Source organism: Penicillium vulpinum, assembly GCF_028829585.1.
Source record: "Penicillium vulpinum strain IBT 29486 chromosome Unknown utg000003l_segment0_segment0, whole genome shotgun sequence".
Classification (NCBI taxonomy): Eukaryota; Fungi; Ascomycota; class Eurotiomycetes; order Eurotiales; family Aspergillaceae; genus Penicillium; species Penicillium vulpinum.
The window spans coordinates 5,749,192-5,764,215 of NW_026643243.1; the positions used below are offsets into that span (position 1 = coordinate 5,749,192).

Below are 15,024 nucleotides of genomic sequence, written 5' to 3' on the forward strand. Positions count from 1 at the left end.
AGCGGCAAGAGGCTGAGTAGCAGAGGCAAGAGGCTGGCTAGCAGAGGCAGAGGACTTCTTCGAGGTCGGCATATTGAAATATTGAAATATCGAAATTAGGTGACTGCGGGATGATCGATAACGGTGATTGTATAATCAAAAGACCAAAATCGATTGGAGATGAGAGGTATTATGGTAAAGCTGAACCAGCAGGCTTTGTGGTCTATCAATATAGAAAGAAAAGAAAGATGGTTGGCTGAGCAACTGTTGGAAAGATGATGAGGATGGGGAACTAAAACTGTGGGATTAACGATGCTTTAAAACTCATGATAGCTTGTGGAAGCAGAAGCGGGTGTTTCTATTTTAGAATCCAACTGCACAGTTCATAGATTGAATGCAAGATCGGGATAATTTGGGGGTCATCAGCACGAGTTGGGGTTGGATCATCGCCGAATATTGCTAGACTGGGAAACCAACAGATGTAAGTGACCAATGAGAGTTGCAGAAACGGTAGTAAATGTTGCAATTCAGTCTTTTGAGACTAAATTTGGGACAATTAGCTCCGTTATTTTGTGACTTGAGGTCGCATGGCGGCGTTAGCGTATGCACCTTGGGGTCCAAGTTCCTCGAAGGACTGGATGAAAAGATCCTTCGGTCGGGCTGGGATTTTGTGCTCTCCACTCCGTAACATGGGTGGCTGCAGATACCTCATTGGACCTGGATTAATTTCGGGGTTCGTGTTGGTTTTTAGTTCCTGCCCACTGCGCAATAATCTCATTCCAACCCAACAGTCAGAATTGATTGTTGGTTCGTTTGAATCCTTTGGCAAAACCAACTGAGCGTTAATACTACTCGTAGTCAAAGCCACTGTCACAAAATCCCTTGACCTGCAAGGAACGAAGGCTGCAGGCGGGGGTGAGATGTGACGAGCAACAGGCCCGAGATCAATTTTCGTTAATTTACTACATTCAGAGAAAAAAAATGCCGCAAATGTTTGGACAAATTTAGTAAAAGCCTGATTGCGGGATTCATAACCAATGGCTGAGATCAATCATCTCTAGAAGGCTGGTGGATTGAACTGAAGGAGTAGTGTGACAGTATTAGGTGGAGAAAGCCAAGCTTTCAATCTTCGCATCATAATTGGACAAAGAGGACACAATTGGAAAATTGCTCACTACTTGACTGGGGTGATTGAGAGCTCCGAATGGATGATTAGAGTATGACTAGGGTATAGCCTGTAGTCCCACAGATTGTCCACGGGTGCTCCGTGCAGTTTTGAGCGGGGGATGTGATGTGATAAGACTTTAGCGTCATTTTCAAGGTCCATTTAGCGTGCATATATCCCTTAATTAGCAACACTTAACCGCCCACCTTGAGCATAATTAGAGCTAATTTACTTCACACATTTCTTTTTCTATCTATAGGATGCATACAGAGTACCTATGCATGCAATGATCAAATCTTCAATTTTGGGTCAAATTAACCTTGAGTATCTACATTTGAAAGAATTTGCTATTAATAACCCTTGGCCGAGATCGAGTTGAGTCCTAAAATAGGTCAATTAATTCATAATTTCATAATATCGAACTTCAATTGGTACAACGTAGGGCATTTACTCCATCAGACTGCTAGAATGCCAAGTCACTTTATTCCCTAGTATGTAATTTCCAGCAACGGCCACCTGCAGTTTGACTCTCGTGACTTGCGGCTAGAAGAAATAATGAGTGATCAACCTATTATCGCAGCCAACATGCTTATGGGGTACGAAGACTGCTTGGGAGTTGGAATTTCTCGTATGTTGCGTCAACCCCAACCATTCAAACTACTCCCGGCCTGTTGGAAATTTTCGATCCACACATCCAGCCGACAAACGCACAATGAGGAAACTACGGAGTACTCGTGCCTTTGACCATCACACAACTTGACCCATCACAGACTAGGACGTGTAGATAAATTCTGAATTCACTTAATCCACTTGGAGCTTTAGTTATCGGGAAATAATGATATCAAGTACTCCCTACTCCGTATATATGATATAACTTGTGGATCTCAATTCGACGGTCTGTATAATTAACTTCTGATCAGTTGCCTTACTATTCTGACCGACTATTGAGAGCCACGTATCGGCGATTATTCAAACACCTGAGTGGGTTGTGGTCCATACCGATCGTAAAGGCATCCATATCAATTGATATGATGTCTCTCATGTTGATGTCGGCTTCCGTTCTCCTGGGTAATAGATTGAATTATGATGTATGCTCCGTAAATTTGTATTCCTTATATAAATGACCTACACATTTAGGTAGTCGTACGAGTATACATATATGCAGACTGCACGTGTGACCATTAAACGTTTTTGTCATTTCTGTTCTGATTACGCATTGAGACCTGAGATGCTTCAATCTCAACTAAATCAGCGGTGACGGCAAAGATGAGGTGCTATTCCAAGTGTTGTGAATCCATTTGCCTGGCATGGGGTCGTCCAGTATTGTTCCAAGATAAAGTCCAAAGTCTGTAATTACACAACCATTCAGGCACAACAGTGGCACAGCCGACAGGTTGGAAATAAACAAGGAGTACTCTGTAGGGAGTACGGGATTGATATCTGCAGATATCCGTGTCATCTGGGCCACCCTTGTATGCTGCTACTGAACTCTCATGCAGCCATGCTTTCCAATCTCGATTTCTCATATTGGACGGAGTAAATCGGGTTGGCTCTCATTATCTTATTCTCCGTAGAGCCGAAGATAATCTGTTTGACCTATGATATCGCTGACAGTAAGATTTAAATCATACGATTATCTCGGGCCAACACAATCAAGAAATAGTACGGAGTACGTTTTCCTAGTTGAGCCTGGCAATTTAGGGCTTTGATTTCTTCCACATAAACAACTGCAGCTAATTCATTAATACGGAATTCATCAATACGGGTCGAGGGATATGCGGCACATGGCACATCCCAACCCCCTGGCTTCAGGTATATTTGGGTTTTCAGACCTAATAATCTGGTTTTAACACAGCGGTGAAAGAATTGAAAGGCTGGAAAGATTCGGAAATTGGTTATCAACGTTGCATTCGCGTTAGCCCCCAACTCTCTCAGTGTTGGGTTTCTCGGAGGTTAAAACAATAATTCTACTCTATAGTTATCTTCATAGTATGATTCTACCCGACAACAAACCCTCTCCAAAGGACATAAGTTTGATAAGCATCCTTGCATCCGTGCGCAGACCCTTTGATTAGCCCCCAACATTTACATTCATATCAACGAATAATATGACAGGCATAGAAAAAGCATGTGCCATATTTCAAGCCACCAAGCCCTTAGTTCAGAACTGAGGGGAATAAAACCGGGAATATTTCTAAGTATTGGTTATGGAACGCCTTTGGCAAGCGAAACCCTGGTAACGTGGAGGAAGAAACTAGGGACATGACTCGAGGAATGGAATCGCAATTAAATATAGTAATCTTGAGCGGGAGTGTACACTTCCTGAGGGAATGGCGTAGCGCTAATTAAGAGTTGATGTGTGGTTGTCACACTGCATCGGATCACTAAAAGTGTGAAGCGGGGGAGGGGTTGCTGCATGGGCGCTAACTGCAGACCAGTCACATCTTCATTCTCCGGTTGCTTTAGAGAAATACGCATCCTTTGAGCCAGTTAACGTCAACTGGTCCAAGTTTGGGCCGTGTTGTTTTTGAAATAGTACGAAATAACTACGGTAATGGGCTCTAATTGGGCAATGCCGATGCGAGGTGCTTGCATCTCAACCTAAACTACTGCAGGTGGATCACTACGCATCACAATCACGCATACCCTCGAATTCCTGCTCTTAACCAGTCGCCTCTGTTCTCTGCTACCGACTTTTTACGCGCTGAGTTTTACCAGCCATGGCACGGACATTTTGTCCTATTGAACGAGTCGGGTTGGCTAGATTGTGGCTTCCCGCCCTCCTCGGCGCTATCCTGTTACAAGAGCTAGTATCATTTTCCATTATCTTAGCACACAGTGCAGACTTATTATAACCCAACTGCCCCTCGTGTCACAAACTTCTGTTGGGTTTCCCAGTTCTCGCCACTTTTTCTATTTTTCTATTTTTTTTTTTAACTTTCATATCTAGTTGGTTCACTGCTGTGCGGGAACCACTAATATAACACATTCATTTAATTATACTATATCTTGAAGATTAGTATCCTCACGACTAACGACATGGTAAGTGTCAATGCGAGGGGAGTAATATGATCCCTGCTAACCATTTCAGTTTCAAATGAATTCAGCACTGGCTGCTAGGCGAAGGGTGGTACCTGAAAAGGTAGACACGACAAATCACGACCTGTTCTATCCCAAAAAGACTGTTGAAAAGCCGCGCCCTAACTCAGGGGCCACATTATTCGATGACATCGATTCTGAGCGCGGCGATTGGGATGAACCTTACCGGCAGAGTATGCAATCGGTAAGTGCCCTTATCCTTGTGCCAAAATACGGAAGCTAATCTAGTATCAAACAACCAGCTCAGTTACGGGAGCAACACTACTCTTTCGAGCCCTGAGTTACCAACTCCAGATCTTCTTCCAAGGAATCATATGCCTACCTTTCGGTTAGACCAGGAACAGATCAAGGGTCCTTCCGGTCCTAGTTTGTTCGGAGGATCTAGGGTTTCTAGAGATTGGAGTGAACCTCAAGATGTTGAGGTTTATATTGAGCCATCATCTTTGCACAATTTTGAGCCGTCACCTATCCAGGGTTTCGTCAAACGGTTTCCGTTGTCCCCTAAGACACCGCAGGCCTTTCGCATCCGGTACCCTGACGTGTCTCACATCTCAGAAGAGGAGATTAGGAACTGGACTCCCACTGAGGTTGCTCATTGGCTATATATCAGTGGATATACCGACGCAATCCGTGAGGCGTTCATTGAAAATGATATCACCGGCGATGTTCTGATGGCCTTGACAAAGGAGGAACTCAAGGAGCAACTTGAAATCAAGTCATTGGGCAAACGTCATGAGATTATTGGATCGATTGAATACCTCATGAAGCACATGCAGCCGGGGCAGATTCCGGACGCCCCATCTCAATCCGAGGGGACATTTTCTAATGGGAGATCTTCTCCTGAATTGTTTGTCCCCCAGGAGTACGTCCACCAGGAGTTTGCCTACCAGGGATTTGCTCCCCAGGAGGTTGCTCACCAGGGATTTGCTTCCCAGGAGTTTGCCCACCAGGGATTTGCTCCCCAGGAGTTGACCCCTGGAAGAGCCCCTCCCACAGAGTCATATTACCCAGCGTCTGTATCACACAAAGACGAAGCTCTCTCTTCATATGCCAATGGACAGACTGGGAACCAGACTACGACTGCAGATGCTGTTTCAATTGTAGGAATCGAGGAATTCCTTCCGAGGCACAAGTGCACAAAGGGGGAGCAATGCAGCAAGTTTCAAAAACTCAAGCGGAAGCACCTACAGAAGCTTGCTACTGAATACCCTGGCGCAGATATCCAGGGGGGCGCGGGAGGCGCTATGTTCATAGGTAGCCCCGGAAATCCTGAAACCGCGAGAAATCTTCTCCGACCCACGTCCGAGGCTGAGCTCTCAGTGGCGGCATCTTCTGACGTTTTTGGCCCTCGGTCCGGTCCAAGACTGTCCGAGGCAGCCCTGAGCGAAGTAGGGCGCTTGGATCCCCGAGAAACAATCCAAAACTTCCTCAGACACCAGCATGTCAATGCCTTCCCCCAGCCTGGATCCCTTGGGTTGGACACTTACAACCTCCCACCGGCAGATGGGTTTGAGGAGATGTCTTCGCTAACTGCTCAGCCAAACTCCATGGCTGCAAATTTGCGCAATCTTCCAAAGCTTACAATCCCGACAAGCCCAGTCACAGAAGATATGACAACTGCTGTTACCACCAACAGATATTTCACTCCCACTCATGAGAATGGATCTCCCACTGCTGTACAGCAATTTGGCCCATTCAGTCACACCCATCAAGAACAAGCAATTGAGACCTACCGCCAAGGTACACCATTCTCTGAAGTTGATGTCCCTATTACTGCAATCCCAAGTGACCCGATCTCCCGTGATGTGTCTCAATCTGTGCCCCCAAGCATGCAATACGGAAACTTGTTCCCCCCGTACCGTGCTGCCAGTTCCCTTTCCCGAAGCACCTCAACCCGTCTCGGTGGTGATCTTCCTCTCCGTGATGCCAATTCCCTTGCACGGAGTACCTCAACCCGTCCCAGTGGTGATCTTCCTCTGCGTGCTGAGAATTACCTTGCACGAAGCACCTCGGCCCGTTCCCGTGATGTTCTTCCTCTCCGTCAAGTGAACGAGAACAAGACTTTGACCCCGATCGAGGGTCCAGAAGACCTAATCCGAACCCCCCGCATGAACCAACATGCGTTCGGCGGTTCGCTATCTTCTCTGGCCTCAAACCCGGATGTTACCCATGCGGGATACATGAAGACGCGCAAGACCACCAACATGTTCAGACATGAGTGGACCAAAGACCACTACACACTCCACGGCACCAACCTGGCCAGACACAAGGACGAGCGTGATGCGCACCGTCTCTCACGTGCCCTGGAGAACATTGAGGTTGACAAATATGCCGTCGCTTGCTCATCACAGGCGACAAGCTCCAAGCTGACATCCAAGTTTAAGCGATCAATCCTGCGCAGTGGAAACAATAACACTGACAGCCGTGATGGTACTGCTTTTTCTTTCTCTCTTATTCCAGCCACTAAGGAAAGTCAGAAGAAGGCTCTCTTCGGAAACAACGCTGTCAAGACCCACCACTTCGCTGTCGAGTCTCGTGAGCAGCGTATCGACTGGATGCGTGAGCTTATGCTTGCCAAGGCTCTGAAGAAGGGTCGGGACAGTGGCGATGATATGGTTGTTAACGGGAATGTCATTTGAGTGTTTATATTTGTTGTCGCATTAGTTTCAGCTCTTTGCATGTATGCGTACAATTTGTCTGCTGCTTTTTTGCTTTTCCGAAAGAATTGGGTCTCATTGCTCTGGCGCTTTTGTTGGTACATACATACGTATTTCTTTTGTTACCCCCTTGGACAGAGCCACAAGACGCATCGTCATAGGACGGTCGGACTGATACCCCCTTGATTAGTATAGTTGCATTTAGTTACAGAACAGTTGGTTGCGAGAACTAAACAGAATGTTAATTTGGAAAATCTTACCTCTTATTTATACCATGCGATCCCACTTGATCTCATAGACGTCCCAGTTTATTTGTATATCTTCTTGTGCAAGGTTGTCTGGAGAGATCTCGAGGCCATCGTATGGAAAATGATAACCCTTTACTTGACGTTACACTACTAGGATACAGTTGGATATGGTTCATTTTTATCTTGCAAAGTGCAAAGTCGTCGGTACCATATTCCAAGGCTTGATTTATTCTGTGTCATCCCATCATCCGAACGACGAGATATGCCCACCCATCTCCATAAGCAGAGCTCCTCACAACTTCTTCAATAGGAGCAGACATGGGTATCACAGCACCATGTAATACTGGCTTTGCAAGCACCGGGGTTCTCCGACTGGGAAATAGATTTGGCAGCAATGTGTGCAAAACAGTCCCGATGGTTTGAGGCTGGGAGGTGGAGCCAATCCGCGAGCTCAACATTTGACTTGACTGCATATTCAATGCTGGTATTGAAGGAGGAAGGGGCGATTGCACCACTTTCAAGGAGGAAGACTCAGCATCCAGTGGGAGTGGTAGGAAAATACGGATCGGAACGTTGCGGAAAGGTTGTGAGAGCTTAGGAAGAAGGATGTTTGATATGCGCTGAAAGGAAAGAAGATCGACTGTATTTTTTCGCATTAGAATGGTCTCTATCATTGATGCAATAGATAAATTTCTATACGGAATAGCTGACTCACGTTCTTGAACGGCATTCCAAAGTCCTGACGAGTCTTCTTTTGAGAGACTCATGATGCCTTTGGCTGTACCGTTTCGTAGGAAATCCGCCTCCTTCACGCTGTTTATGAAGGCGTCGTTCATGACCATTCCATCAGCATCAAGCCGAACAAGGTCATGCGGCCAGTCACTAAAGTGTACTACCAGACGCCATGGCAGCGATGACCCGCTCTCGGGGGACTCGTTACTGCTGGCGATGGTCTTTGAGGCGGGGTCTGCTCCTGCATAGAGGTCAAACAATAGCCCGACTGGGTAGTGCCATTTCAGAGGCACGCCCTCAAACTCAAACCAGCCATCATGAGACTGGGAGTTAGGGTCTATTAAAAAATTTGAGAAGAAAGCTCGAAGCTTGGGTAGCAACGAGGGAAGATATGAGATGCGCGGAGATGCGATCTAGCAACTGATCAGCATTTGTATATATCAAGCGAAGGACAGACATACAAGATAGGGGTCGGTCTTGTCAAAGGTTCGACTCTCTGATGAAGCTAAGACAATCTCCAAGGGCAGGCGCCCGTCCCAGACGGCCTTCTGGATAGAGCCAAGAGACATCCGGTTTTCCATCGTGATAAGAGATGAGTCGTTCCAGTAGTTCTTCCAATGTTTGCTTTTCTGCTGATTTTGTTAGGATATATTTAGCTCATAGAAAAATCTACAGTATAGAGAAATACAGTTGATCTTCACATACCGTGTTTTGAATTACTAGATACGCGCTGAGATTCGCATGTCTTCAACCGATAAGACGTGCAGTTTGGAAATGCCCCGCTTTAGATGTGGTCATGATCCAGGAAACGACGTATCCACAAAATTCTAGGGACAGCCAGGCACTCTTTGAGATTGTTCAAGAACTAAGCGTTTGAGATTCAAGGAGATACTGGCGGTTTGTGTTGACATAGCGTGACTTGAAGCGCCCAATGTTGATGGCACGTGTTGATGCCTCAGGCAATACTTTTCAATATTTGTGCCTCAGGTTTCATTTTCTCTTCTGTTTCTCCAATATCTTAGAATTAAAGCAACGATGACTTTTGTTCAATTCATACACAGGCTGTATGATGGGAAGTAAGACAAAGAAGCCATTTAGGGGACTAATATCCTCCAGACCCTCAATATACAGCACCAACTTTCCAATCTTCTATGTTCGTTGACTAAGCTCGTTGACCACCTGGGCATTCAGTTCTTTTGTGAACTTTCTGGATTGCCCAAGATCTCTTTATTTGTGAGATCTTACTATGCAAAATATTTTTGCATATCAAGCGTCTTTCACAATCACGCTGCATTAAACGCTATTCTGGTGCGTTATTCACACTTCTCACCCAACTGTGTTGCATGGAGATATTTGTTTTATCAACATGGCTTTGATTTAATATCACATTAGACCAAATGAGCACAAGCAGCAACTCCATTAAAATTGGCAAGCCATGCCAAGGGTTTAGCTGAAAATGTTTTTGTAATAATCTGAGATGTCTGGAAACTGCCGCCCGAAAACTGCATGGCCAAACACTCTCCCGGAGTGCCACTCTCTGGGCAACATGTGACTCCCTTACAGGCGCAGACCAACTCAAGGCTTGGCCTTATAGCTAGTTACAGTCGACAGGAGGAATGCTGCTCTGTTGAAATTTGGAGCTCCAGTGGCTTTCGTCTTGGAGCCTGCTGTCGACACGGGGCAGCCAAAATGAGAGAAATTGAGTGTAGATTTTCTAAGATATGCTACACATATAATCATTAGACTTCAAGGCTGGGGTATCTGCACTGGTCCAAAGTTCTTCATGTAGCAGTCCAATTTCTGAAAGATCAACCAAACTGAGCATGGTCTCCACAACCCATGATACACCATACCTGTTCATCAGTAATCTGGAGGTTCTACGGGGAAACCCAGATTTGTGGATCTTTTGGGTCAAGGAAGATAGGTATCTACAAGCACATAGCATAGTTCCTCCAGTATTAGATATTTCCCCAAACTTATCGCGAAAATCGTAGAGCGGTAAGTTGTGAGATTCAGGAGCACGATATCTTAATAATATATCTCTAGTATACTAGGACAGATTAGTACCAACAAACGTCCTTTACTCTAAAATTTGCATGTGGTTTGTAGAATTCTCTGGATAAAGATTTTCCACTTTTTCAATATCGATTTCAATGCTGCATTTTTGCCCAGGAGTACCAAGGCCGGGTGGCTACGCCAGGGCTTCCAAGCCGGAACCGGGCCGAAAAGAGCTTGTATAGTTCTCATTAAAACACCACTGGCAACAACATCAGAATTATGTAGTAATGTAACTATACTGAGTCAGTATATTTGCTCATATCTCCCTATTTGTTGGTAGCCCAGATCTGGCGATCTCTGCGATATAAATCCCGGAGTTACGTTTAGTGCAAGTGTGCATTAGGGTAAGTAACTATCCCGGGTCGGTGGGGACCTATGCCGCCACTTCCGGGAGATACTATGGGAGTGTGGGATTCCAGGTAGCGACAACTCATGTAAATGGAAGGATTCCTCCTATGAGCACAGTATGTCCCACTACAGCTGAAAATTGGTCCTCTTTTTTCTATATTTGTCTCGCTTACTCCGGCCGAAGTCGGCAGGGATGAAATAGACTTTTACCCCTTCTTCCATTTGCCGTGTACTTACTCCGTACTCCGTAGCTCTTCGGACATGTATTCGCCTTCCCGAGAGCTCGGCAAACTTCCGGCTCCACACATGGTTAAGGGTTCTCCCCTATAGGCAATGTTTCTAACATCTCCCAGAACAATTGGGGAAACGAAAGCATGGGGTATTCACTTAGCAAATGGGATTTCGCCGTGCCAGTCTCTCCACATTGTTACAGTTTGCAGTACAGTTCCACCCAAACTACGGAGTAGATAGAGAAAAAAATCTGTCACTGGGGGGCGATGAACCTCACCGGCGACCTCACCGACGACCCAATACAATAATATGCATAATCGAACGGCTAAACGCGCGAAACTAGTCTCCGGCGTAGAAGCAAAAGTATATGTCACCAACGTTTCTACAATATACTAACTACACTTAAGAAAACTCTCTTGAATATAATATTTCCATGCACAAACATAGAGAACAGAAACTCTCATCCTGATGTTTTCCTCGAGGAAGTAATGGTACGTAGTATTTCAATATAGGTTATATGTACTACTATGTAAAGCTTATTTGCCGGCTGAATGTTTCCTCTGGGGAAAACGCTACCCCGGCCAATGTTCCACTCGTGGAAATCTCCATGCATGTGTAATCATCGCCGTATCATAGCCTCACCTTTGAACCCCATACTATGCTGCCCCAGTCTATGGGGTTTTAGGCGACGTGTGTTGGGGGGGGCCAGTTAGGGATTTTATACTCCGTACATCCATAGTCCATTAGGATAGCGGATATTACTTATGGCCCCGTTCTAGCACCTCTTAAATCTCTTCTTCCATCTGCCTTCGAGCAAATTTCTCTTCGTCTTCTGATTATCACCTTCTATCATCCCTCTCACAGTTTGAGCTGTCACCTCTTCAGCCATGGGCATTCTCACGCTTGCTGAGGATCGGCCAACGCCCAAGTCCGTTTACAACTGGCGTGTATATGCACTCGCCGGCATTGCATCATGTGGTTCCAATATGATCGGTTATACCAGTGCCTTCATCGGTACAACTATCAAACTCGCCTCCTTCATGAAGGAGTTCGGCCTCGACGAGATGTCTTCTTCACAACGAGATCTAGTTAGCGAAAACATCGTCTCGCTTTTCATTGCTGGTGCCTTTTTCGGCGCCCTGGGAACATACGCCCTCGGCCACTTCATCGGCCGCAAATGGAGTTTGGCTGTTGCCGCCACTGTGTTCTTTCTCGGATCGGGATTACAACTCGGTGCCAACAGTGCACGAGGGCTAGGCATTCTGTATGCTGGTCGAGTGCTGTCTGGCTTGGGTACCGGCATAGCCTCGAATATCATTCCTATATATCTTTCTGAACTAGCGCCACCTGCCATCCGAGGACGACTCGTCGGCCTGTATGAGCTTGGCTGGCAGATAGGCGGAATGCTAGGGTTTTGGATTAATGTGTGTCTCCCTCTCCCGCATTTTCCCCTGTGCTATATTTTCATTTAAAGCTAACCTAGCTATGATAGTATGGCGTCGACCAACACATGCCTCAAAATCACGAGCAATGGATCATCCCATTCGCCATCCAGCTCGTCCCATCTGGTCTGCTTTTCATCGGCGCATTGTGGATCAAGGAATCCCCTCGTTGGCTGTTCCTCAAGAACCGGCGCCGCGAAGCGATGGAGAATCTTTGCTGGATCCGCCAATTGGAAGCTGACGAAATGTATATCACCGAAGAGGTGGCTGCTATTGACCAGGCTCTTGAGCATCAGAGAACCTCCATCGGTATTGGCTTCTGGAAGCCCTTTCAGGCTCTTGCCACAAATAAGAGCGTTATGTACCGCCTGGTGCTGGGCTGCATGCTCTTCTTCTGGCAAAATGGCTCTGGTATTAATGCCATCAACTACTACTCGCCTACCATTTTTAAATCGGTAAGACTGCGCTCCATCTGATGCATTTCTAACGATCGATTAGTTATGCTAACTTATGCTGCCTAGATTGGTATCGACCCCAACACCGTCAACCTGATGACCGGTATCTTCGGTGTCATTAAGGCCATCATGACCTTCGTGTGGCTCCTGTTCCTGGTCGATCAATTCGGAAGGCGCAATCTGCTCCTTGTTGGTGCCATAACTGGATCGATCTGTATGTGGGTTATCGGTGCCTATATCTGTGTTGTCAAGCCCGAAGATAACCCCAGCTCGTCTCTGGACGGCGGAGGTATTGCGGCCATTGTGTTCTTCTACCTATGGACTGCGGTCTACACCCCTACTTGGAATGGTACCCCTTGGGTTATTAATTCCGTAAGTCATTGCTTATTACCATCCTCAATGAAACATTTTCCTAACAAACCATCAGGAATTCTTCGATCCCAATTTCCGTTCCCTGGCTCAGGCTGCCACGACTGCCAGCAACTGGCTCTTTAACTTCCTCGTCTCTCGCTTCACCGAACAAATGTTCGACAAGATGCACTACGGCGTGTACTTCTTCTTCGCTGCACTGTCATTCTTGGCATTCTTCTTTGCCTTTTTCCTCATCCCTGAGACTAGTGGGATCCCTCTTGAAAAGGTCGATCGCCTGTTTGATTGCAAGCCCGTCTGGAGAGCAAACAAGATGCTCAAGGCCGCCCTTGCGGAAGAGGAGGAGCAGTTCCGCTATGAGGTCAAGGAGACCTCGTACCACGAGGAGAACACCGGTTCAATTGCGCCCGTGCCTCGCGATGAAGGAACCCAAAAATGAGCGATACGGTTACAAATGAGGATGTATAGAGTTTCTTATGGACATGTATAGACGCCGCATATGCATATATTGACGTGCATTTTTATGGAATTATTTTTTAATTGGCACAAAAGCATACTGTATGTTGGTCTTCTTTAAGTTAGCAGTGCATAAGTCATTCGTCCATCTTTGGGTGGTGGCAGTTTAATCCAAAAAAAAAAACCAGCGCCGCAGAGCCGACTCCCCCCCCGGTGTTTCCCCCCCATCAACTTCAATACCTCAAAAGTCCGGATATTATCACTCTAGTCCTCTATTAACACATAAGCATCATTTTTAGAAGAAAAAAATCCGGATCAATTACCGGTGCAGCGCAGCAATCCGTGATTGTCGGGCGGTCCGTAGCACTGGCCGCGTGGCCTCTCAAAAAGAACGAATGTGTATTTATCTCATACGCCATATAGGGTGTAAAACCACACGAATCAACAAGTAAGCACCGACACCATTGTGAATTTTCGAACCGCACTGCCATTTGTCCACTGCAACATAGTAACAGCCAACTCATAAGCCTGCATCTTCGCCTCGCACTGCGATGTTCTCTGGTCCGTCTCCATATCCCATGCGCGGAATACTTAAGGATCTTAGGATCGACCCTTCCCATTGATATGACAGCATGTATAAAAATTCTGTGGATTGGCGATTCCTGGTCTGGCCAGTGACAGGTCTAATGGATAATATGCCTCATAGTACTCCATAGTGAGTTGGGCAACAAAGCAAGATTTATTATGCCTCTGCATATGATATCACCATCGGATCGTCCCTTTGGACTTATTGTTTCATTCTTGATTCCAATCTTGGAAGGTTGGGGGTGGCTACGTCATGCATGGATGCCACGAGATCGGGTATGGATCACCACATGGTATCGAAAATCCATGGATGAGATATGTTCCAAGGTTGGGCGTTTATGGTTCTCCCCTCTCCGGCGAATAACGCTGACTTGGCAGTTTTTGCTGAATAATTTCTTTTTCGAATTAAATGTCTTGCTTCAAGGTAAGCAGCATAAGCAAAATATCCAAGTACATAGACGTTAGGATCGTCGCAGGGATTTCCAGGTAATTTTGATGTCTGTCGGGATCAAGAATAGAATCGAAGATCGAGTCTCCTTTACCTCCGCGTCGCATGGCGAAAATATTTTGAAGCGATATGTGGGAGAACCCCAAGTTGATTGAAATCCGGGGCTCACATATAAATATGTGAAGAACTGCAGTATCTGATCTACTCCATAACCTTGAAACGATGTACAACATACAGGGTACAGAGTAGCTCTAGACCATAATCCCCCTATCTGGGGAAGAACTTTGAACTTGGATTAAGTTGCAGAGTTGAGGCCATTTCTATTGGTTGGGAACTGACACAAGTCTTGGACTATCCAATGAGAGATGTGAATTGTCTCAAACGCAATCGCTCCATTCTAAATTTAGGGGGGAAAATCATCAGATCATGCGCTTTAAAGGGGGAATGATCGGCTAATAATCAGGAAGCTCACGGAAAGACCAAACCAACCTTGGTAATGGCTATATTGTAAGTACATATATGTAGTTATAACCTCAAAACTACAAGTATATTCATAGAATCAATTTGTAACAACCTTGGTACGGGTAATTCCAGGGCCATCTTTAGGTAGAAATGGCCTTGGGAGCTATTCACGGAACTTCCTCCTGACCGGTGGCGACTAGAGTTTTCCAAGGATTTCATTTTGCATTTGACGTATTCTCGGGCTTTGTACGGTGTAGAAAGTTGGCGAGAATAAGCCGAAAGAAAGATTT

The 15,024-nt window shown here is 45.9% G+C and overlaps 3 protein-coding genes across 3 annotated transcripts; 2 read left to right on the forward strand and 1 right to left on the reverse strand.

Annotated features, from left to right (window-relative positions):
• Positions 1-4,183: 4,183 nt before the first annotated feature.
• N7479_007219 (SAM and PH domain-containing protein) lies at positions 4,184-6,882 on the forward strand (the record flags this gene model as incomplete). Its single annotated transcript, XM_057254913.1, has 3 exons — positions 4,184-4,186; positions 4,236-4,427; positions 4,486-6,882. 3 exons carry the CDS (start codon positions 4,184-4,186, stop codon positions 6,880-6,882), a joined length of 2,592 nt encoding a protein of 863 aa, XP_057108775.1.
• A 502-nt stretch (positions 6,883-7,384) lies between these two features.
• Positions 7,385-8,461, reverse strand: N7479_007220 (autophagy protein 5; the record flags this gene model as incomplete). The annotated part of the gene is made up of 3 exons (XM_057254914.1): positions 7,385-7,788; positions 7,864-8,293; positions 8,342-8,461. The coding sequence occupies 3 exons, from the start codon at positions 8,459-8,461 to the stop codon at positions 7,385-7,387; spliced, it is 954 nt and encodes a 317-aa protein (XP_057108776.1).
• A 2,943-nt stretch (positions 8,462-11,404) lies between these two features.
• Positions 11,405-13,222, forward strand: N7479_007221 (sugar porter family MFS transporter; the record flags this gene model as incomplete). The annotated part of the gene is made up of 4 exons (XM_057254915.1): positions 11,405-11,941; positions 12,010-12,414; positions 12,481-12,786; positions 12,842-13,222. 4 exons carry the CDS (start codon positions 11,405-11,407, stop codon positions 13,220-13,222), a joined length of 1,629 nt encoding a protein of 542 aa, XP_057108777.1.
• Positions 13,223-15,024: the final 1,802 nt, after the last annotated feature.